The 24,895-nt window shown below is 45.4% G+C and overlaps 1 protein-coding gene across 1 annotated transcript in view; it reads left to right on the top strand.

Moving 5' to 3' along the window:
• Positions 1-6,786: 6,786 nt before the first annotated feature.
• The window catches only part of LOC119374286 (uncharacterized), a 160,448-nt gene continuing 142,339 nt past the window's right edge, over positions 6,787-24,895 (top strand). The window contains exon 1 of the mRNA XM_037644364.2: positions 6,787-7,065. Coding sequence (XP_037500292.1) covers positions 6,876-7,065 — 190 coding nt within the window. The 5' untranslated portion in view covers positions 6,787-6,875. The remainder of the gene's footprint in view (positions 7,066-24,895) is intronic.

Genomic DNA, 24,895 nt, shown 5'->3' with positions numbered 1-24,895 from the left:
CTTTTAGCGCTCGGATGCCATTGACCTGAAATGAAATAACATACGTTGGAGGTGCGGACACAGTTTTCCAACGCGTTCAATCGTCTTGCGTGTCGAGGATTGGTGCAAAACGCCAATACACCTGAAACACGCAGCAAGCAGCCGCACCAGCAGCGCTCCGAGAACTACAACTAAGATGGCGACAGTGCCACTGTCGGAAACTCGCGCATGCGCAGATGGTCTGGTGGGATCGGTCTAAACGCGGCTGCTCGCTCGGCGTCGTTCGATCGCCTCGCCGCGGCTGCGAACGTGCCCGCTACCACTCCTACATGCAGCGAGGTTACGAGACTGCGGGTGCGGCGGCGCCGATAATTGCCGATCGCAGAGGCCACGCTGAGCCAAAGTCCAGCTCGTTCACCCTAAATCGACGGGAGTCGCGCGTCAGTATTGTCGTACCGTTGGCGCGACTCGCGCGTCCATCTGCGCATGGCTCGTCGCGGCCCTGACTCGGCGCACGTGACGGAGGAGTCTTTGTCGTCGTCGTCGTCGTCGGTACACGGGCAGCGAGAGTGGGAGACTCGTGGTTAGCGTGGTAGCAGTGATGACGACGCTACCATGGTGACGAACCATTCGGGGAGTTGCGTTTGCCTTGCTCAGAAAGGTGGACCTGCCTTGCCTCGCGAGCTCTGAGTCTCCGCGTGCCGACGGCCGTGTCTCGCTGACGTCGGAAGCGGCGGCCATGTAAGCGCGAGACTGGAGATGCATCGCTGCGGGGCCAAGGCGTGCTCGCAGTGCTAAGTGGCGCGCGTCAGTGTTCCGGCGACAAGGAGCACAAGTCTTGGAAAGCCAGGATTCCGGACGCTGTTGCTTGGCTCGGAGCGCGAGTCTCTTCCCGGGGATGATTCTCTGTCGATTTGTTAACATAAGGCCTTCGTTATCTCTGTTGTGGTTTAAGATTTTGGGAACTATGTTGTATTGAATAGATGTTCGAATCGAAAACACGTGCCTTCTTTCCTGTTGGTGGTAGCTAGTTTAAACCCAAGATTCCGCGCTCGGATATACCCTCCACTGTAGTCGCTGCTGGCAGTTCTCATATGAAGTACGTCAAAGGGTCCAGATGAACGTACCATCAAACCCACTGGACGAAATCGGCGTTTCCTAGAAAGCAGGCCTGTACTCTACCCTCTGCGACATCACGCTACTTAAACTGCAATTCTATCGTATTTTGGCCCCGTTAAAGGAAATGTTTAAAATTTTAGTAAACTTGGCTGTGGACTAAAGCTGAACGACCCAAGTTGTCACGATAAAAATTGGGGTGGCTTCGCGCTAGCGTGCGAAGACTGAGTGAACAGTTGACCTCATGACAGACCGGATTTTAGGCAAATGCCTATTTTGTTCCTTGCGCTCCTATCGCACCACTTTGATATATGAGCATGAATTAGAGGCTGGCTTTTATAGTGTTCTTATAGTGCCTATAAATGGCTATCTTTGGCGTTTGTGCCTAAATGCTTAGAAATGCCCATAAATGCCTATTTTAAAAATTGGCGCCTATATTAACACTCAAGTTTTGCTCCCGGGAGCAAGATCCGTTATTCATGTTACCACCCTCCTTGTTTACCACGCGATATTGGCTGTTTGGAACTATGGGATTCAACCAGTGGCGAAGGCAGAAATTTTTTTCGGGGGAATGGGGGGGGGGGGGGGTGGAACGTGCTTGATCCGACATGGGGTGCGGGCGGGTAAATGTGGTCGAGTCTCATATTGTGCTTTGTATCTCTTAATAGAAAAAAGTTCCGGGGGGGAGGATGCGCCCCCCCTCCCCCACTGGGTTCAACCTAGTCCTCTAGTTCAACCAACTCCCGGAAACAACCGCTAGCAGCCGTGAAGTGGGACATACCGGCGAGCATTCGCCGCCGCAGAGACATGGCGCGAGCGGTTGGCAAAGGCGAGACCGTGGAGAGCCGTCAGCGGAAAGGAGAGGGCAGAGCAAAAAAAGAAGAAAAAATGTGATGTGTACGCGGCTTTTGTTTTTGTAACTTACTTTGTAATGTGTTCACTGCATTAGCGTAGCCAGAGATCCTTTCGGGGGAGGGGGGAGAGGTTCAACCATATTTTATGTATATTCGTGCGTGTGCTTGTATGTGTGCGCGTATATATATACACATGCAAAACTGAAATGTTTTGCATGTGTATATATACCCTCACTACCCTCTCCCACCTCCTTGCTGTGCTATACTATACAACGCTATGCCGGGCTTTAAAGGGCTCAACGTGTGATTAGATCCTGGTAAAAATAAAAAGACAGTGAAATGTAGCGACAGATTCCAGCATCCTTTTCGCGTTGTGAGTAGGGTTTATATTTTTAAATTGTGTTTAAAGGTAACAAAAACCGGTATGTCGCGCAGCCTAGCGGAAGAGCCTTGAAGCTGGATTGTAGAGTCGATCACTTTTTGCTGTGCGTAGTCACGTAGTCTCATGCTGTCATGCGCGCCATAATTAGTCTTGAAAATTAGAGTATGGATATTATTATCTACCCCCGCTCTATTTTGTGCTGCTTACGAGGTAAAAGGAGTTGCACAGGGAGAAGCGGCGCTGCCTTCGCGGTAACCAGTGGAACATGTCGAGCCGCGGCGCATGCGCGCGGAGTGCACGCATGCGCAGCAAACCGCCGCGCTCGAACACGAACCGCTCTCGCGCTCAATATTTGCAGCATGGGTTCTCACTTGTGTTTACGACTTCATATTCGCCGCAGATTGAAAAATTCTGATTACATGTTTCATGGCGTTTTCCATGTTACCGTTCCGTGATTAGACACTCTCACCGGTAAGCTTTCCATTGCGCTAAATAAAATGGGCACCATAACACCTCACAACTTTTTGTGGTCCAGTGATTTATTGTTTTTTATTATTTAACAATACTGTAGGCCTTTGTACAGGCCCATACAGGAAGTGGTTAGAACAGGTACACTTGAGCATGGGAATAGTAAAACTATGAACGAGAAAGTTGGATAACAAAGCAAAAACAAAACAAAGCTTAGCAAGTAACCATTCCAGCAATCAACATAAGAAACGTTGCTGCATTTGTCATACAATTTAAATAGGGTGATAACATAATATAGTCAATAAAATATCACAGAATATTGCGAAAAAATCATCACATCTCAAGAAGCACCGTACAATTACACAAGTTCCTGCAAACATTTATATTTCGAAGTACATGCCTATGTACAATCAAGAAAGGGTTCCAGTTTCGCGATAAATTCTTCCACAGATCGACACTCAACAATTTCATTTGGTAATGCGTTCCAAATTTCAATAGCCCACGGAAAAAATGAATTTAAACGTGTCGCACTTGGTCTGATGAGGCCTGATGTGTTTACTGTGACATGTTCTGAAAAAGTGGCGGTGCGGTGGCTGCACGTTATCTTCTTTGTTTATCTTTATGTGGTTGTGATAAAGCATAAAAAGAAACTTCATGGCAGCCACAACACGCCGACATGCAAGGGTAGGCAGTGCTGCTTGATTTCTAAGTGCTGTTACGCTCTGGTGTCGAGAGTATTTAGAATACACAAATCTTAATGTTTTATTTTGTATACACTTTCTAGTTTCTGTACAAGGTTCATTTTGGTACGGGTTCCACACAATTCTATGTACTCCAGAATCGGTCTCACTAATATTTTATATGCTGTTAATTTCACATGCGACGGAGCCGCGGATAATTTTCTTCGCAAGAAACCTAGTGTTCGGAAGGCCTTTGTGCACGTGTTTTCTATGTGAGCATTCCATTTCATGGCTCTTGTAAAGGTCACGCCCAGATATTTAACCGAGTCTGTCTGTACTAAATCATTTCCCATTAGTCTATAATTGAAACTAAAAATAGTCTGTCTATGAGTTATCATGCATTTAGTTTTCTTAACATTAATTTCCATCCCCCACTTGTCACACCAATGAGCTATCTTGTTGAGTGTACTATTTAATTTGAGCTGATCATCGATCCCTTGCACGCAAGTGTAAATAACCAAGTAATCGGCGAAGAGCCGTAATTTTACTCCCTCTTCTGCGCAATCAGCGATGTCATTAACGTAAATGAGAAATAACAATGGTCCCAGCACAGATCCCTGCGGCACTCCTGAATAAACTTCGAGTTCATCAGAGTCATAATTATTTATAGCAACATACTGTGTTCGGCTCGATAGATATGCTGCTATCCATTTCACAATACTGTCTGCTAATCCAATGGACCTGATCTTTTCACTTAATTTATGATGCGTGACACGATCAAAAGCCATCGAGAAATCGACAAATATGGTATCAGCTTAGAAATTTCAGTTAATTATTGAGGCAAGGTCGTGTGTTATCTCTAATAATTGAGTAATCGTTGATAATCCTTTCCTGAAACCATGTTGCCTAGGGTATAATAGGTTATTTTGTTCTAGATACGTCATGACAGCTTTACTTACTATGTGTTCCATTAATTTACAGCAGCAACTTGTCAATGAGATTGGTCTATGTGTTTCCACATGTAACTTATTGCCTTCTTTAATTATGAATCGGTATTACTTTAGCGCATAGCCAATCCTTGGGAAGAGAAGCTGTACTCATCGATTTTGAAAATATAATCTGCAAAAAGGGAGACAGTTGCTGCGCGTATCTTTTCAAAAACATATTTGACATATTTATTATCTGGCCCGGGTGATTTCTTCGTGTCTATCTGCAAAAGCAAGTACAAAATACCTGGTTCTGTTATCTCGAGGTCACTTTTCCCGTTGTCGGTTACTGGCATGCGCACCGGCGTGATAGCTGAGCGCGTGAACACGGATTGGAAATAGACATTAAAAGTATTAGTCACAATGCGCATGCCCTCTATGACAGAGCCAGCCACTTCTATTTTACTGATCCCACCATCTGGCTTCGATAAGTAGCACCAAAACTTTTGCGGTTGGTTTTTTATGAAATTTGATAACGTATTTGAGACGAAGTAGTCTTATGCAGCTTTAATTTCTAACTTTAATTTGCAAGCGAGTTCTGTTGTTACTGCAGAATTTATTTTTTTTTTTTCGTCGACGTTTTAATTTTCGTTTTAGATGAGTTATGCTCCGCGTTATCCATGGCGTTTTCCTCTTACTTCTTTTAATTTTTATCGGTATGAAATTATTTTCACAGTATCTTATAACCTCCTTGAGTTTTACCCATGGACCATTGACGTCTCCGTCAATCTGAGCTGAAAAACTGTCGAATGTTTCTTCTAGATAGTCAATGATAGTTTCGTCATTAGCTCGGCTGTAGTCTTTCAAAGCCACACAAGATGGTTTTGCCTTACGGCTAGCACTCCTACTTACGCTAAGGAATGTTAGAACGAGCATTTTATGATCTGATATTCCTTCTGTAATACTTAATCATGGTGTTATGGACTGCGATACAAAAGCAAGATCAAGCACTGCACGAGCATTTCCCTGGACACGTGTAGGTTCTTTAACAATCTGTGACAAAGAAAGTCCAAACATTATATCTAACAGGTTCTCACAATTTTTTAAATCTCTGTTGCCGATAGTTAATGTATCCCAGTATATCCCAGCCAGATTGAAGTCTCCAGTTAAAAACAGCTTTGAGTGGTTGTTCATTCTTTTGTGTAGGTAGTCATGAACCTTCAAAAGGTCGTATTATCAAACTGTATATTGCACCATACACTTTCATGGTTGTCTATTCCGGGCTCTCTTCTTGAAACGTTAAACTGTTCTTTATCACAATCGCTACACCGCCCCCGCGGCCGTCCCGATCCGTGCGAATCACTGAATACGAGGCAGGTGCAATTTCGGTATCATGTACATGGGCATGAAGCCACGTTTCTGTAATTATTACGACATCTGGGCTATGCAATATGATTATCTCATCTAATTTTACAATTTTATTAATAATACCCCGAGCATTTAAACACAAAATCAAAAGCGGCGCAGAAATCTGTTGAGTCTTTTCACCTTGTCATTTTTTTCTGCGTTCCCTTGCACTATTCTGTGCTGATGACGAGGCCTGGAAGTCCCGTACGTATTGGGCCCACCGCTTTTGGTTATTTCAAATCTAACTTGTTTATCAGGATCCCACGTGTACGTCCGCCCGTTCACTCTTAGTTTATTAAATGACAGCGAAACCTTTGTACCGTTTGCCCTTTCACTTGCAGTTCAACGCCATAAATTAGCTCGAATGTCTCCTATTCTCTTTGAGAAATCTTCAGATACTGATATCTGTGTGCCCTTAAGTTTGTTACAACACGAAAGAATCTTGGTTTTTTCCTTAAAATCGAAAAGTCGGAGAATAATCGGGCGAGTGCGTTGACTCTGACGATTGCCAATCTTATGAATTCTTTCTATGGATTTAATTTGAAGGCCGAGGACATCCTTCAATATACCTTCCTTTACCTTGTTTTCTAGACTATCGGGCTCCTCATCTGATTCCTCAGTAAGGCCATAAATTACCAGGTTGTTGCGGTTCAACTACCAGGTTCAATTTAACTTGAAGCGGCAGGCGAATAAATTGAGGCTTGTTTCACACACTTAGTGAGCAGAATTAAGAAAGAACCGAGCCTTTACTGGTCCCAGAAGGCGCCAAACAAAGTTAGCATTACTGAAAAAAAAATTTTTAATCGTATTTTAATGGCGCGCCGATCGCGCCGAAAGAACACGTCGGCGGCGGCGCGCCGATCAGTTGGCCTCGGCGGCGTCAGAGCGGCTGGGAGCATGGCTGGGGACGGCTGGGGAGTGGCTGGGAGCGGCCGGATATTGTCAGTCACGTGGGCTACGTATAGATGGTCACGTGCGCGACGTGCGTTTGCTTTTTTGGCGGGCGGCTTTGTTTTCGACGAGCGGCGAGATATCCTTGTAGGTGCTCTGTGGTGGCGGTACCATGTTCGTCTACGTGGAGTACACACCTTCACTCAAGACCGCCGTTGTGGAACACACGCGTATTCACTGCTCTCCCATGGAACGTTTTAATCCGAAGGACGTGAATGACTTCAGCCGTGCGAGGACTTACTACGTTCGGTCGTGCCACAAGGACAGGCTCTACGAAGCGATCAAAGTCATCCACATTACTGGTAAGCCGATGGATGCACATTCTGCTTTATACTCCTTCGTCTCGCACAGTCGGTTAAGCGAACCGCCGCCATAAATCTAGCGTTTTACCCGCAGTACAGCCCGTGGTGCAGTGCTAGACGCGATTAGATCCGATCGGAATCCAATTTCTCAACAGAGATTGGCTCCCTTTTGCAGCTCTTGTAAAGGAACCAATCACGATCAAGAAATTCTATCCGGGCCAGGCCCGATCGCGATAAAGTGTGACCGTGTGACAGCGGTATTGCTGGTAGCAGTAGAAAGAGTATTCCGCTCGCAGAGCATAACGCACAAACTACTTTAATCAGGTGGCGGGGTGTCACGAAATAATGGTGCGGCGGAGACGTATTATGCAATCACAGAGTGAGCGCGAAAGGCGGTCGGCATCGTACGTAACGCATTACGGAAAGATAAACCTTGTTTACAAACTGCTTTTCGTTCGAGCCGTTGGGGAATGTGCGTGTGTGTGTTTGTATGTGTTCCCGTATATTCAATTCAAATTTTCAACATTTGTCAGGTCTTTGGCACCTACAGAAAATCCTCACAAAAGGCGCGACTGTATCCGTGCACCAAGACCGTGGCTGCATGTCCATGCAAGAGAAACAATCGGTATGCAGAGAATAATGACAAAAATGCTTATCATAACTACAAGAGAGTGCAGCAAACAAGGAACAAATATGTGCATAAAGGAAGATCCACAGACGTACAAGAATACTGTGCAAAATTCACTGGATCACAATTGAAAGAAATGAACACAATTACTGTATTGTACTGAAAGATCAAACAATGCAGAGTTGTACGAATGTGCTTCGCAGCTCATTCCATCAAATCTACGTCCATACCATTTTTGGCAAGCCCGTTTACAATGTTGCCAATGTGTATCGTAGCATTTGATTTCCATATGTCGTGTGGCATTTGTCAACTTTCCATACCTCGCGATGGAAAATGCGGTATGTAGGGAACATTTTTGTCAACTTTGCCGGTGATTTCAGAAGGAAAGGTTCATTTCTTGTTTCCAACTTATCTTGTCGAAGTAGTCTGAAGTTGTATATACATCGTGCCTTTGCGATCCTAAGCTTTTTGAACATGCCCTCTGTGTGACTTAGGTAAGGAGCTTTAAAAAGTATGCGTATTGCATGCTTTTCAAGCAAAAGAAGGTTTTTCATATTTTATTTTCTTGTCGTTCACCAAAATAGTGCACCATAGGTTAGCGTAGAAGAAAATAGAGCATTCTATAAAATATTATGTACCGAAAGAAGGAATGTAAAGCAATGTAAATGCTTCCGACCAATTACGTTTGAGAGTTTTTTCAACAAGTAATTAGTGTGAGCATCTCAGGACAAATTATTAGAGAAAAACGCACCTAGCATTTTGAAACTCTAACTTCCACTTTGGAATTGCTCAGCAGTGTCTGGTTGACAGCACAGAATTTGTTTCACAGGTGAAACAAAATGGCCTTAATTTTACTAAGGTTTAGTTTCAGTTCATTATTTGTAGCCTACGCGTGAATTAAATGAAGTATCTCATTTGCTCGACTTGATAGGCATGCGACATCTGAGCCAGCAAAAAATAGGCCAGTACCTTTGGCGTACACTATATGTTTGGCTGCATGATCAATCTTAACATTGTCATTAATCTAAAGAACAGAAAGAAAATGACCCAGAGTGCTTCCCTGTGGAACACTTAAATTAACTGGTTTGACTGAACAAGAGTGACCATTAACCATAACAAACTGCAAGTGGACCTGTAGGTACAATAAAATAAGCAACAGAGCTTTCTCTCAAATGCAGTAGTGCTCCAATTTTTTAATAAGTATGTTGCGATTAATAAGATCGAATGCTTTCGTGAAATCCAGAAAGATGCCAAACACCAAGCTGCAGGTTTAAAACATTTCAAGCATTATTTCTTTTTGCGGGAACAGTGACAGCTCTGTAGACTTTTTTTCTGAAGCCGTACTGCAAGTCGGTTAGAATGCTGTAACGATCGGCGAATGGAAGTTACATGCATTAAAATGATTTTTTCAAAGCCTTTTGAAAAGCCTGGTTGAATGGAGATTGGATGGTAGTTTATAAAATCATCTTTATCACCTTTCTTAGAGATTGCTGTAATTTTAGTGCATTGTATCTTACAAGGAGATACTACACATGAAAGCCATCTGTTAATTTGTGCGTAAGCAATGTGCGATTAAGTCAGTGACAAATTTTATCGGTCTTATTTGCAGTTCTGTAATATCTGTGGCTGTGCTTTTCTAAGGTAGTGTAGGTTGTAATAACTTCTTATTCAGATGCCGGGCACAGAAACATTGTGTGCTCTCAATGTGGCTGCATGTAGAAGAAGCTGTCGCCTCCAATCGATAATGGAATGTTAGAAAGAAGCGAATCATTAAATGTAACTGCTAATTATGCTGCAGAAATATGTACGTGGTCCTTCACTATTCTTGTAATAGGCCCAGTGTTTTTGTCTAATATATTTTGTTTGCACCATGTCCCCAGAGCATTATCGTGAAGAAATGAGGTATCTGAAGAAATGAGAAATAATGGTATCTGTGTTAAACAGCACGAACTTCTTTAGTAACATGATTCCTATCGCTTCTCTATATATACATTTAGGGTGGGTTTCTAACCCCAAAACCACTCCCCTGGTTAGGCCACTGTCCCCTGTAAGTCCTGCATCAGGTGTCACCAGGGCACGGAGCAGAGGTGTTCCGGTGGAGTAGTGTTCAGCTCACCCACGAGATTCGTAGGCGAACAATACCACACACTCGGAACGTACTTTGCATGACGTCCGCCGCGGTGGTGTAACGGTTATGGTGCTTGGCTGCTGACCCGAAGGTCGCGGGTTCGATCCCGCCCATGGCGATCGCATTTCCATGGAGGCGAAGTGCTGGAGGCCCATGTACTGTGCGATGTCTGTGCATGTTAAAGAACACCAGGCGGTCGAAATTTCCAGAGCCCTCTATTAAGGCATTCCTCATAGTCGTATCTTGGTTTTGGCACGTAAAACCCCAAATATTATTATTATTGTTAGACCGCATAACGTTCAGCGTCATCAGCTTGCCCTACCTGCAAGAGGGTAATGAGCCACCGGTTGTCTCTGAGTGCAGCCGGTGGCACAGCTAAGCTCACAGCTGGCGCTTCACGCAGTGCATGGCTATGATCCATGCCACACATGGAATGATGCCTGTGCTTGCGCAGTGGTAACCGAAGGCATAGCGTCGTGTCATCCGCCATTGTTCTTGGATTCGCCAAGCCTGCCTTTATTACAAGAGAACTCCACTTCAGTAGCACATCGCCTTAGCAGGGACTAAGCGAGCCTGATCTTTTTCTCTCTCTCCTTACACACTGACGTAGCCACAACATTGACAGGGCATGATAAAAAATAAACTACAATCATTTATTTTTCAACTTTTGGCAAGAAGTGCAGCGATTGTCGAAGTGCAGAGATTGTCACAAATCTATAGTCTTGATGTTAAATAAAATGTTGCGCTTTAAACCAGCAAAAGTGGCAGCTTTATGCCGTGATCTACAAGACTGCCTCAAGATGGGCTGATCCCAGAGGCCACTCGGCTCACTTGAACCCGTTTCCATCCGCCTGACGTTGTACCTGCGGTGCAAGCTAAATGTAGCAAGGTAACACTTTCTGTGAAGGCTTCGTTGAATTTCTCCGAAGTGGAATAAGTGTCCTCTGCAGGACAAAATGTTAAGAGCCGACAGCGAGGACTGTACACATCAGGAAAATTCAAGCTTTGTTAAGTTTTGATGCCATACATGCGTTTCAGGGGTCACAGTACGCGCATGCTATGGGACAGCGTTCAAAATGCTGGCAGGTGCTAGAGAGATGATGAAAGACGCCATGCCGATACCACCTGAAAACGGCGCTCCAGGGACCGCTGCTACCTACGATAAAATATAACGCTTACACATCGCTTAGGCATCTCCCAAAGGAGATTCTGCATGGACTTTTTTCCGTCTCTGGTTGTTTTGCTTCTTGCCGCCTTTGCAGTGGAAGCATTGCCTGCTTTGCACTGAATGAAGACACGAAGTTGTGCGTCAGGGTGAGTGAATCAGAGCAAAAGAGCACACATGGAATGTGTCTAGCATTGTACTGGATAGAGGGGAGCTTGTGCGAGGTTTTTATGTTGTCTTTAATGCGCCGGCATGCACCTGCAATTGGCTTTGGCTCTCTCGCAGCAATGTGTCAACTCAAGGAAAAATTGAGGGCCTGAAGCTGCGACAATTTCTGTTCCTAATTCTTGTATATTTAGGCCATAGTCTAGGTGTTGAAAGCTGTACTGTTGTTTATTCTTGAAATTAAAAAAGCATGCGTACAGTGCACAGCTATTTGCTTCCACCTGTACTAAAAATTTCCCGCCCTTGTCAGCTTTCCCACCACTTTCAGTGTTGTGTTGTCTTTTTTGTGCGTAGTGTTTCAGTAAATTTGCTTGTGCTATGCAGAAACATTGGAGGGAATGGCCATGTTCAGGGCAGCGAGGCCTCGCAGGCAAGTGGATGCAGAAAGAAACGACTGCGAAATGGTAATTGCCACAGCTAACTGTGCTGCTGGACTGGAAATCGTTGACTTGACAAGAGGGGAAAGAGCAAACTACCAGGGTTTAAATTGTTTAGCGGCATGACTAATTGATTGTAATCATGCCTAAGGGACCTGCTACCAATTATCTGACAACATTTCCTAAAGAAGGCTCGACCAACATGAGGCGACCAAAATATGTGTTATCCAGTAGTGGTTTGGCATTGATTGAATGGGGGGCATATTGCAAGAACACGTGTGCTGCTTAGGTTTCGGTGCATGTTAGAAAAAAACCCAGGCAGTCAGAATTTGCAGTCCTCCACTACAGCAAGCTTCGTAATCATATTGTGGTTTTGGCATGCAAAATCCTAGAATTCAAAGAACACTTCATGATTGTAGCGCCCACTAACAGCAACAATGTGGGGACGCTAAGGTCAGCACTTTCAGCCTGTGCCTTGGTGCCAGCTTAGAGTGCTGACCTTAGCGTTCGCGCGCTTAGCGACTGCAATAGATCAGGAAAATAAAGATAGGAGGCGTGTTACGTTATATAAGCCTGCTACGGTGGTTCTCTTCTTACTTAAAATATACTCTTAAAATTTAGCGCTGGAATATTTTAAGTATGCAAGTGTTGCAAAGTAGCTCCACAACGTGTTTTGTTAGGCGTTTCCCTTTTTCTGGCCCCACGTTTCCCAACAGTAGTGACCCCGATATGATTTAATAATAATAATGATTGTTGGGATTTTATGCCCCAAAACCATGATGTGGTTATGAGGGACGCCGTATTGGAGGGCTCCGGAAATTTTGACCACCTGGGTTTCTTTAACGGGCACCTAAATCTAAGCACACGGAGCTCTGGTGTTTCACCTCCACAAATACGGCCACCGCAGCCGGGATTCAATCTCGTGACCTTCGGGTCAGCAGCCGAGCACCGAGATGAGATTCGAATGTGCAACCTTATTATCTTAGTGCTGTTAGTTTTTGTTCAATGTTACACTTTCAATCTAGGAACTATGCTCGACTGTAATCATTCTTCTTGAACTTCAGAGCACCACTCCAATGTGTAGAGACCAAGAACACATTGAAGAACAGGCGAGGCAACAGCAGATTGAAGCTGCCCTGGCCGAGTACGGAGTGGGACCCTGTGGTGCGCTTGCTGACATGCAGCACAAGCTGCAAGCAGTGACGGAAGAAGTGGACAGACTGAAACGACAAGGCGAATGCAGTTGCATTCCAACGGTAGCCGGAGCAGGGGACGTCGTCTGCAGGAGCACTTACACTCAACTTAAAAGAAAGCACAAGGCGCTTATAGAAAGGCTCAGGCACCTGGTGCGTCGTGAAAGAGAATTCGAAATACTCGAGCAGTACGACAGGGACCACTCTGGTGAGTATATGCTTGCACTTATCTGCTGCCTAATACAGTATAACCTCGTTACAACGGATCTGTTTACAACAGACATTCAGATATTACATACCGATTTGCGGCGTTATGCCAACCTCCATATTTGTTCCATTGATTGAGCTTCGTTTACAACGGATTCTGGTACAACGGAAATTCGGATATAATTGACTAAAATTTCAGGCCAGCAAGGTGGTCAGGACTGCTTTAGAGCGGACTTTTCTACCACGGTCATTAACTTTCGACTTCAAACATCGCTTAGCATACTTTCGGGACGGGAGCAGCACACCGTGGATATTGACGTACCGGTTTAAGAACGAAGGCCGCCGACCTCCGGTCTGTCAATGATCAGCTATGCCTAGCTGTAGCAACAAAAAAATCGGCACGCAGCGTGCTTGGTGTTGCGTTTTGGGACGCTGACACACGAAACTGCGAGCCGCTGCCACCGCTTCTCCGAACGGTCGCTGCGCGGCGAGCTTGGCCGGGGAGTCCGCTGCCGATGCGCAAAATGCCCATCCGCAGTTCTGAGGAGCCAGCAGGCGATGCGATTCGTTGCTTGCGGCGAAGGACATTGCGGCTTCTTTGCTTTTGCACGTCCGCTAGCGCGATGTTCTTGCCCGCAAAGTTCGGATTTCTCTCGTACATCAGCACCGTGAACGGAGTTCGGCCTAACCACGACATCTAGTAGAAAGATCGGTTGCGATGTGCGTGGCAGCGGTGCCTGATGTTTCAAAGTACGTCATGCTCGATTGCGAGTACAAAGAGTTGTCCCGTAGTGGTCTTCGTCATAAGCTTCGAAGTGCTGATAAGAACAACCTCAAACAGCGGGTCCAACGAATCAACGCTATTAGTCGCACGTCTGCGATGTTCTACGCACGTCTGTGATGTTCGCGACGAGTGCGGCGCGCTATCGTAATCTGATGATTGAGCTTCCGCTTGCAGCTGCCCAAGTAAAGCGTTCCGAATTATCGTCAACACAGAACGAGTGCGAACGCGTCACTAAGTAGCGCAATTTTCGACAGTCACGACCTCGCGACGCACAAGCAGCAGACGACGATCCCGAAGCGAGCGTTACTGCAGAAGCAGCCAAAACATGTGCTTTTTGTACGCTTGTTACTGAATGGAGGAGCCAGCTGAAACGGAGAACTTGAACACGGAAAAATGCTCTTTACGACGAGCCCAAAATGGTGGCGCCCGGTTGCGTCGTTGCCGAGCTATAATTTTTAAAAACACTTTTTTTTTTATATTTCCGCAATTTTCGCCAAGTCGGCAGTCGCAAAACAAATTTTTTATAGCACTTCTACATAGTTTTCATTGAAGATATTTTGGAATCAGAAAATGGGCTACAGAAACTGAAAATGCGATTTTCCAAAAATCGCATTTTTTTTTTTTTGGTCCCCCGTTAAAAATAAGACCATGTTTGTGACTCGTCATTTTTTCCGGTTATAACAGACCCACTCAGTGTTTACATGAAAGTTTGTTGTAACAGAACTTGGATTTTACATACTCCCTTTACAACAGACCAAAATCCTCTTCACTATGAAGGTCTGTTGTAATGAGGTTATACTGTACTGAGAAATTTATCATATAGTGAGTTACCTGTAGAGGCGTCATGTTATTATGAGTAGCAGTGAACTTTTGCAGCCATGTGAATGCCAACTCAGCCACCTTGTTACCCTTCCTTAGAACTTTTTTACAATTGCTTTGTGGAAAGCCAGAAGTTGGGTATCGTCAGGGCAATCTGGAACTGAAGCTTAAATGCACCTAATGGAGCTACAGTAAGACCTCAATAATTAGACCTCTATTATTAATAGATCCCGCTTAATTCGAAAAAATTCTGTGGTCTTGTATTTTTCATTATAAATTTCACTGCGTAATTTGAAGCAAGGGGCTGCACCAGCCCAATTAATTTGTAGATTTCGGGTGCCATAACTGAAAGTGATCATGGGTGCGGACGTGGGAGTGGCACTGATTGACCGAAACCGAGAGAAAATCTTTTTGCGATGTTCAAGCATAATGAGGGCGGTCATTTCTCTCTTATAAGAGTGTAGGGTAGGCCTGTTGGTGATTCATGATTAGCAAAGGTAATCAAAAGCACACGGGGCATGTGGTACTGACAACTTATCGTTTAGTGAAACAACACTAAGCTTTCATAGATCAGAAACAAGTGTGCACCGTAAAACAACAAAGTAAGACGATCAAAAACGAAGGAAAACATTCAACAAGAGTGCACAACAGGTGTTAGATGAACGCCTGAAGACAGCAGAGGAGCGGAGAACTTAGAATCACGTGGAAAGGTGCCCAGTCTGCCTCTTTCATTTTTCTGTGCTGTCCTCTGCCGTTTTGGTAGGGGCCGGGAGAACTGGTATTGCCAGAAGCTCCTCCGCTCCTCTGCCTCTGAGATGAGGAGACATTTTGCGACTTTTCTGCTAGGGGAGAGGGCATGTGCCGGGGCGTCGTGAAAAAGGCAGATTGTGTTCCACACTCCATGGCGTTAAAGGGGCCCTGCATAAGTCCATTCTGAGTAACTGAGTCTTCACCTGTTGCATACTCTTGTTGAAGATTGCCCTGCGTTTTTTGTCATCCTATTTTGTTGTTCTTTCAAGGTGCACATGCCTTTCTGATCTACACCCAAACCTCGATATAACGAACACGAATAAGTCGATCCCCGATATATCGAACTCGAAGGGGACTGCGAAATAATTCGATATATCGATAATTCGGAATACAAAATATGCGTATTTAAGGCTTTAATTAAAGCACTGCAGGCCTCGACAGTTTTCTGAAATCTTAAAAAGTGCGAACATGACGATTCGCTCACATACCGTATTTACTCGAATCTAAGCCGATGTTTTTTTCAAAAAAACGATGTGCGAAAGTGGGGGGGTCGGCTTAGATTCGAGTACAATGAATAGGTTTTTTTTACTTTTCTGGCCTTGCGAATTTCGGGGGTCGGCTTAGAATCAGGGCTGGCCTAGATTCGAGTAAATACGGTATGCTAAAGAACAAGGCGAGAACTTCTTTTGCAAGTTAGCCCACTTTATTCCACATGAAAAAAGTCCGTCAACTTGTCTTGCTTCTTGCGCGCTGTGAATTCATCAAGTCATTGTAAATATCATTGAAGCTTTCCAAATAAGTAAATTCAGCACCTTCCGTCACAACAGCGGTGATCGACGCTGAACGCTGATGCGAGCTCTGTAACACTGTAAAGGGTTTAGCGGTGGCAGCGGCGGCTGGCATCTTCAAACCGCCCGGGTCCATTTCCGCAGCACCGGCAACGTCGGCTATGATTCCGGCATCGATGCAGTCAGAAACAGCTACGTAGTTATCTGCACCGATGAAGTCACTCGCTGTCCGATACGGCGCCCGGAAACGCTATGTCACAAAGTTCACTGACGCACCGTACGCCGTAGTCGGCGGTCATGACGCGCCCAAAGTCGTCACCTGGCACCAAGGCCCGTAAGGAAACAGTGCACGACGGTGCTTTACTTGATGTCGTTCCAAGCACCGGTCATCATTTTTATTGCTACGAGCGGGATAATGTTTAGTTCGACTCCCAAATGACGATTTATCAAGAACGAAGCGCGAAGTACACATTCCGCAAGAGACAACGCTGCACGAAGAAACATTTCTCCACCGTCGACATGTTGGCGATATTGATGGCACTTGTGGCTTTGCAGAAGGCAGCCGCTACTTTGGCGATAAATGTGAAAAAAAGAGCGTAGCCTCCGAGATCTGCGTTTAAAACCAAAAACACTAAAAATATGTCACGAGGTTGCAGATCTCGAAAGCCATGCTTTGCGGGCCTGCATGCCATCGTGCGCGAACAGACAAGGAAGGGAATGCAAACATTACAACAAGGCTGCCAAGTCACTTCGAATCCTCATTTTGGTGCCCTCGGCAATCAGCCTCTTTGAAAAACACTAGCCCATGCGTTAAAACCTGCGGACCGCGCGTCAAATATACCGGTGAACTGACAAGCGCTGCGCAACGAACTAGAGCAACGCAATTTTGTCACCTGCGCGCGACGAGGGATTGGAACTTATAAGAACGCGGCCGAAAAATGATCAATAGTTGTTAGGAAAAAATGCACTTTCTGGGCTTCGGCGAGGGGCAGCGTTCGATATAGCGGATGTTTCGCTGTGCGGGAGTTCGATATACGTGCACACCAGCCCCATACTTTTGCATGGAAAATTCAAGGGGATTTCTCAACTGTTCGATATAGCCAATAATTCGATATATCCAAGTTCGATATATCCGGGATCGACTGAACGAATTATCGGTTATAACGAAGTAAATGAAGAATAGTGTTGTCATAGATAGTGTTACAATAAACGTTTATAACGAATTTTCGCATATTACGAAGTTATTTTTGTGGAAGATGGGACTTCGTTATAATGAGGTTTGAGTGCATATAAGATCAGTTGTCAGTACCGCTTCGTGTTGTTTCTCTGTGTCCCGTGTGCCTTTGCGGTTACCTTTGCTAGTAATTTCAATCAAGGTGTCAAATTAATGTGCATGGTTGAAATTCGCGGTTAATAAGGTAGCATTATTAAATTTTTCAAAAGATTCTAGTCAGGTATGCAGGTTACATGCAGTGCAGGTTATACTATGCAAAAAAAATACGGTATTTTTAGCCAGTGAGCTAGCCGGCAATAGATCATTTGTCCATGAAGATGTACCTAGAGATACTTAAAAACTCGCCCAATCGGCCATTTTAACAAAGTACCTAGAGGGTTTAATGCCAGCATACATGCTGTGGTCACTGGCATTTGTTAATACACGTTTGTCAATGAGTGCACACACATGCATGCATGCTAAAAAATCTCTGTTAGCGACACCTGCCACGGTGGTCTAGTGGTTATGGTGCTCAGCTGCTGGCCCAAAGGTTGCAGGATCGAATCCTAACTGCGGCGGCCACATGGATGGAGGCGAAAATGCTAAAGGCCCGTGTACTTAGATTCAGGTGCACGTTTTAAGAATCCTAGCTGGTCAAAATTTCCGGAGCCCTCCACTACAGAGTCCTTCATAATCATGTTATGGTTTCGGGACGTTAAACCCCAACAGTTATTATCTCTGTTAGCGACACGTCTTGGAGTCAGTGTGAATCAGAATGTCTCATTTCAGAACGAAGCCCAGGCCGTCCCACTGTCAGTGACGTCCCAGTGGCAGCTGTTCAGGAACAGATGGTGGCCGAGGAGCAAGTGCCAAATGGCAAGTTACTTTTCGTTTTATGCCTAATCATAAATGACAGCGGACTGATATTCTTCAGAATATAGCAGAACCTCATTTGTACTGAAGTAGGATGGCAGACTGGGCGAGTTGGTTGAAATGCATGGTGCTTTAACAACAGCGCAAAGGACAAGACCAAGAAAGAAACAGACACAAATGATGCTGTACTTGCAATTGAGTTTATTGGAAGAAAGCTTTTAGCTTTTAAAGCCAGATAATGAGAATGCACACATGCTCATTGTCAAACACACTGGTAAATAGATAAAAGCAAACGAAACCACAAAAAACCTTGTCTCATGCACGCATGTACGCGATATTCCGACGTTATCCCTAATTAAGCAGGCCTATATCTTTATTACATGTATGAGAGAAGGTGTTGTGTGTGTTCTTTTGTGTTTTTATGTACTTACCAGTGTGTTTGCCAATGAGCATGCACTCAGGCTTGTTATCTGGCTTTAAAAGCTAAAATCTTTCTTTCAATAAACTCAGTTGCAAGTACACCATCATTTGTGTCTGTTTATTTCTTAGTCTCGTCCTTTGCGCTGTTGTTAAAGCACCATGCTCATCCATACGTTTTTTTTTTTTTTTAGAAAAAGGTGGGAAAAGACATTCTCTCTGGGAAAACGTACAATCTGAATTCACTAAAACGTTGAGCAGTTTCGCCTGTTAACAGTATCATGAATGTTGGTACTGGTGATTTGTACGAAACAGGAATGTGTCAAGGAGGTTCTACTTTAAACGTATTGTCGTGTTATGGTGAAATGGAGATATAGAGGACCCTGAAGTTTGGTCAAAGACTAGAAAGGACCCCTTGCCAGGTCTTGGCATTCCAAACAGGCAAGCGTGGCACGCAGATTGCTCGGTGGAGAATTCACACTTGCCGATTCTTCTCATTTGTTCGGGAGACTCCCAAATTCTGACCAATCATCTCGATTGCACAGACAGTGCCACAAATCTTCTAAAAAACTACCCTAACACTGCCATGGAAAATATATAGTATTATACAATGGCAAAAGACAGGGATCCTCAAACTTTCTGGCCTTGAGGAACCCCGATAGCTTTCCCAGAGTGCTTTGGAAACCCTCCCTCTTTTACAGCGAAAGCTGTTATGAGATCATTTCTCCGGCCGTTTTTGGCGCCGTAGTTGTCCGCCGCCGCCGCCGGTGTCCGTAACCAGTATCGCTCGAAATAAGAAAAAAAACTAAATAAGAAAAAAATTCCAGGATGGAACGAGGTTCGAACCTGGGCCCTCTGCGTGGGAGCCCAGTATTCAACCTCTGAGCCATGCCGGTGCTTGAAACTGCATTGCAAAAAGGTCCTATACAGGCTTCATGTCGGGAAGGAACCACATTAGCATATGCAATATAGCGTGGTAGAAGATTAAAATAAGCACCAAGCGTCGCACAACGCGAATTCTGTAACCAGGCGTCAAACAATTGCGAATTGCGCAACGAGTAGGTTGTTGAATGCTTCCAACCCATTACAAAAGGGCTCTGCCATAATTCTTCATCGTCATCAGGCGCAGAATCAACAAAGTGCGCATAATCCCTTACATGCGTTTAGCAGGTACCAACGCTCTCCGTAGAATGACGAAAAATGGCACAGTGCCTGCTGCCCTACTTCTAAAAAATTACAATTATTTATAGAGTAGTGGGTTTCTCGCAAGTGCACTTGTATTGGTTGCCAAGGAAGCTCATAAGTGCATGATCCATTACTTCGGGGTCTCAATAAAGTTCTTCGCCCCCCCCCCCCCCGTCTCTCTTCCACGTCAACGTATACAGCATGACGGGAGAGGGAAATAGCGACCGGGCGTCACCCAATGCAAATTATATAACTGGTGGGCCGTTTAAAGATTCCAACCCATTACAAAGGGCTGAGCCATAATTCTTCATCGTCATCAGTCGTCACGTCAACAAAGTGCACATAATGCCTTACAGACGTGTAGCTGGTGCCTCGCTTCTCCATGGAATGAAGAATAATGGCTTTGTGGGTGCTTCCCAACTTCACAAAAATTTTGATTTGTGGCGTAGTGCGTACCTTTCTAGTGTACTTGTATTGTAGCCCCAAGAGATCTTAACGGGCTCTAGAAACGCCGCTCTTCCAGCTTTCGCTGTGACTGTCCTGCGGTTTCAGCGCAGGCCTGGCGTTTTTTTGTTGATGGAAAGTATGTGAATAGCAGGGGAAAAAAATGGGGAAGGGAGGGGGGGGCTGGTGTCTTAGTGCGTATATGCGTGCCTAATCAAACTAGGAATGCATATGTGTGTGAGCTCTGTTATTAAGGCGAAAGCCTTAGATGTCTCATCAAATGCGAAAATTGACCATCGGCGTGCTGCGACATCGGGGACGAGGGATGCAAAAAATCATCATCACGTGATGACATCACATGATGTCATGATCACACGACATTGTACCTCAGTCAGAGGTGGACCGATCAAGGAGGCAGTGCAAAACGAGGTGAGGTGCAGAAAGTTTTCGGGAGGTAGCGGGGCAGGATCAATACATCGACTGCGAAGGAAAAGAAGATGGCTGTTGCATTCAAGTCGTGTTAAGTTAATGCATAAAAGTCCTTTTGATTTTTTATTGTCCTGCATGTTACCTATCATTTTGAAGGTCGCCTCTTTTGAGGAAGTCGCAATATACAGAGGCAAGTATTTTTCTATGAGCAAAAAATTGAAATGGATGCAAAGAATAAAATCGCAAGTTGAAGCCAGAATCGAACCCCAGCCTTCTGTGGGATAGTCGGGTGTTCTACCACAGAGCCATGCCAGGCTTGACGTTGCTTGGGAAAAAACACCATGTGTACAGGCGTTATGTAGGTAGTGCAAGGAGCTGCGGTAACGATGTAATACAGTCGAACTTGTTTATAACGAACTCAAAAGTGTCGCGAAAAGTGGTCGTCATATCAGTAGTTTGTTGTATATGGGCTCACCCTTAAAAACGTGCGCTTAGCGGCCTAGCTGTCTTTTTTTTTTTTCTGTGCACTTTTATTTAAGTGTTGACAACCCCTCCGGTGACAAGCTAAGCCTTTTCGCGTCGTGAAGCGACGCCCGCTACGTGCTCACGAGTGAATTAACCGCCTTTGCAATGAACTGACACCGTTTCACCGAAGCGCAGTACCGCCACGTGGAGCCGATCATCCCTGGCTAGTTGCGTGCAGCGCATTGCTACTCGGCTCGCAGAGTTACTGCTGGGCCGCTTGCTGTATGGCGTATGCGCGCGTTTGTACGTTCTTTGTGCCTGCTTCACTCCGGACCGTGCAAGGGTGCGGCGAGCAGCCTGTTCGTTCAACTCGGCGAAAACAAGCATTTTGCAAGCAACGCGCACTCTACGTCTCCGCGATGCTCTCGCGGCCCTGCACGACGATGCGCGGCGCACTTGAGTTGTCACCTAGTCAAACACGCAGTATGTGCTTGCTGTCAGTGCATCGACGTTTCTCGGTGCCCGCGCCGCTCAACAACAGCGAGCTACTTTCGTTTCTACAAAGTGACGCGCACTTTAAAGCGGTCTCGCACGACGCGGCGGCGAACTTGCGAACGGCAGCATGGCGCGCTCTCAATCTGCACAGTGTACGGCGTACGCCACATGCGCAGCAGTGCAGGTATCTACAGATGACTGTGATAAGGTTGTCAGCTTTATGTCATAATGACACGTTCATCGACGGCCGCCACCTCACCTTCGCTCTTTTCTGATGCTTATCCGCGAAGGCATCGCCGCAATCGCGCGGAAGTTAAGTTGTCAATCACCAATAGACCGGACTCTGCCGTTATCAAGAAGACGGACGGCCTTTTGCGGCACATTGTGGTGTCGACGAGTTTAGGGACGCAGTCAACTTTTATGCGATGGAAAGTTATCGCGGTCATCACTTCTTGCATTTATGCCTTCTTGCGTTCCAAGGCATCGCTTGGTTCATCGTAGGCGGTCGTAGCTGCAGGGAACGGCGTCAGGAAAGGTTACCGTTCGAAAGCTGACCGCAAGGCTTCATGCTGCCTTCTATTTTTTTTGTTCCCTCACTGCCATTCTGCCACTGAAGAAACGGCTGGAAAGTGAGCGACCTCGCTCGCAGCGCCCGAAATCTGCGTGCGGTGCTCGCCGATCTGGGATATCTTAGTCGCAAGTAGACGCAAGGAGCGGGGCACGCGCGAGCGCGCGACCCTCACACGCTTTAGAAGGCCTGTTTTAACTTTTTTTTTTCTTCGTATGCGCCATAGTGTTCTTTGTAAAAGTAGGAGGCTTTGAAAAGTGTTTGCTATATGTGGACGCAGCTTCAATGGTTAGCATTGGAATATCGTAAGTGCACCCAAATATGGTCGTTATAACCGGTAGATCGTAATATGTGGGATCGTTATAAGTGGGTTCGACTGTATTGCGTGGCAGAACCATACTGTCATATCAGGTGTCACACCATGTTAATTGCGTAACAAGTGGGTTGTTTATTGGCCCACCCATTACAAAGCGCTCAGTTGTAATCTATCATCATCGACCACAACATCAACAAAGTATGCATGCAGCCGCTTAGGTGTGAGTATTGCCTTACGGACACATAGTGAGTACTTTGCTGCTCCCAAAACTGGTGAATTATGGCGTAGTAGGCGCTGTGCAGCTGTACCTGCAGTAGGCATTGTGGAAGAGTTACATTGTAAACAACGTCAGATGCGCTAGCTCTGCTGTATCTGAAACCTGAACCGTGCCCTTGGCTCAATTTGTACTAGTATACCTTCTTGGCGAATGCAACAGAGACAGGCAATGTTGCACGCACAGACGTTCCTGTCCTCGCAGCATGGCTTAGGTGTCTACCGAGAAGCGAAGCGGGGCATGTGAATGAGAAGGCGATGCAAACAGTGCCCAATCCGCCTCTTTCATTTTCTTGTGCTGTCCTCTGCCGTTTTGGTAGGGGCCGGGAGAACTGGTATTGCCAGCCTCCGAGATGAGGAGACATTTCGCGACTTTTCCGCTAGGGGAGAGAGCATGCGCCGGGGCATCGAGAAAAAGGTGGATTGCGTTCCACACTCCATGGTGAAGCTTAAAGGGGCCCTGCAAGACTTTTGCCCCTGTCGACTCCACTGTGGTGTTCCTGACCATATCAAAAGGGACTGCAGTTTAATCGGCGTTGCCAATCTGCACAAGTTGCTAAGCGTTATTGTGTCGCAACAGGACGTACTGCTAAAATGAAGTCAGCTTTTCCTTGAAAGCCTTCAGCTGCTTCTGGAACGCACCAGTCAACTTGCATGAACCAGGTAATCCGATACCATCTAGCATTGCATTTGGTTTCTTTTGAAAGGCCTTGATGCCTGGCAAGTTCAAAGGCCTTTATCTTAATTCCTTTGATGGACACAGACACGTGGTTCATTGAGAGTTGCCTCATGAAATCAGCCAGCTCATTTTCAAGGTCCGGAAATGTCCCTGTTTGTGGTCCGTGATGGCCCTTGCTGAATGACTTGCTGTAACAAATTGATGTTTTTTTTCAATTTTCATCAGTCACAAACTCATGTCTTATAACGGGCTGCCTCCCTTTTGCTGCTTTCTTCTGTGTGTAATAACTTTACGCTTAAAGCCTTACTCACGTATAGCTTACGCAAAACTTACACATCGTGAACACAGCACATCTACGAAGTTACTGTATCCATGCAACAAGATATCCTCTCGGGCAAAATACTGTGTGGGTTGAAGTAGACAAAGACGATTTGGAAAAACTTGTTAGTGCTATATCACTTTCACATATAAACATATATTTTAAACTGCTTCCTTTGATATTTCTACCCAGGCAGTACATCAAAACAAGACGATGCCGGTCTTGAGCCCAACGATTCTTCCGAAGGTAGGTATATTGAGAATTAGTTTTAGTATGTGCATGGATTAAACAGTTTTTCTTTTTTACGCTATCAAGATACAGTTAAACTCAGTCATAATATAGACCTACATGTCATAGTAGACCTTATACATACAGTAGACTCAGTGAACAGAAATCTGTTTAATGGAATTGCTGCTTGAATGGAACAGCTGGCTCTAATATTATTGGTTTCATGCTTGAATTATGCACCCATGTTCATCTTTCAGTAAATTGAACTTTTGGTCCATTCAAGCTGCGTTCAATGAGATTCTACTGCACATTTGTTCTTTGGAGTATGTGGTGGTGCCATGAAGGCATCCAAATTATCAGGCACGTCCAAAAGACTGATCACTGACTTTTTTTTTTCACAATGCTTCCTTCCTTAGGATAAAGTGATGTCACCACGGGAGCTCATTAATAATGGATTACTGATCCTGAGCACAAGATAAAGGATTAGAAGACTTTCGATGGATCCTGATGCGGGCAGAATGCAGCATTCCAAAGAACTCTTTGTCTGACAGGTGTTTTCTTTAGACGCGGCATCTTCTATTTTAATGCATTAGTAGCCAGTTAGGACAGCCGGCGACACACACCAGTGCTGTCTTTCATCCAAAAGGATTTCTACCTAAAGCCTGTTTCACATGCGAGCGACTGAGCGGCGATTGAGCGGCACCAGGGCGCGGCTTCCTTTCACATGCACCGCTTTTGCGCTGCGCGCACTTCTGCGATGTGCAGTGATGGTTGCAGAAAGCGCCTGTTACCTGCGGGTTTCCTTTCTCCGAGTTCGCTTGTTTTGGTGCGCTTGGGTTGTGAGTTTCACCAGCCTTCTACT

The sequence above is a fragment of the Rhipicephalus sanguineus genome, chromosome 11 (assembly GCF_013339695.2).
Source record: "Rhipicephalus sanguineus isolate Rsan-2018 chromosome 11, BIME_Rsan_1.4, whole genome shotgun sequence".
Classification (NCBI taxonomy): Eukaryota; Metazoa; Arthropoda; class Arachnida; order Ixodida; family Ixodidae; genus Rhipicephalus; species Rhipicephalus sanguineus.
This window is presented reverse-complemented; position numbering and strand designations above follow the sequence as displayed.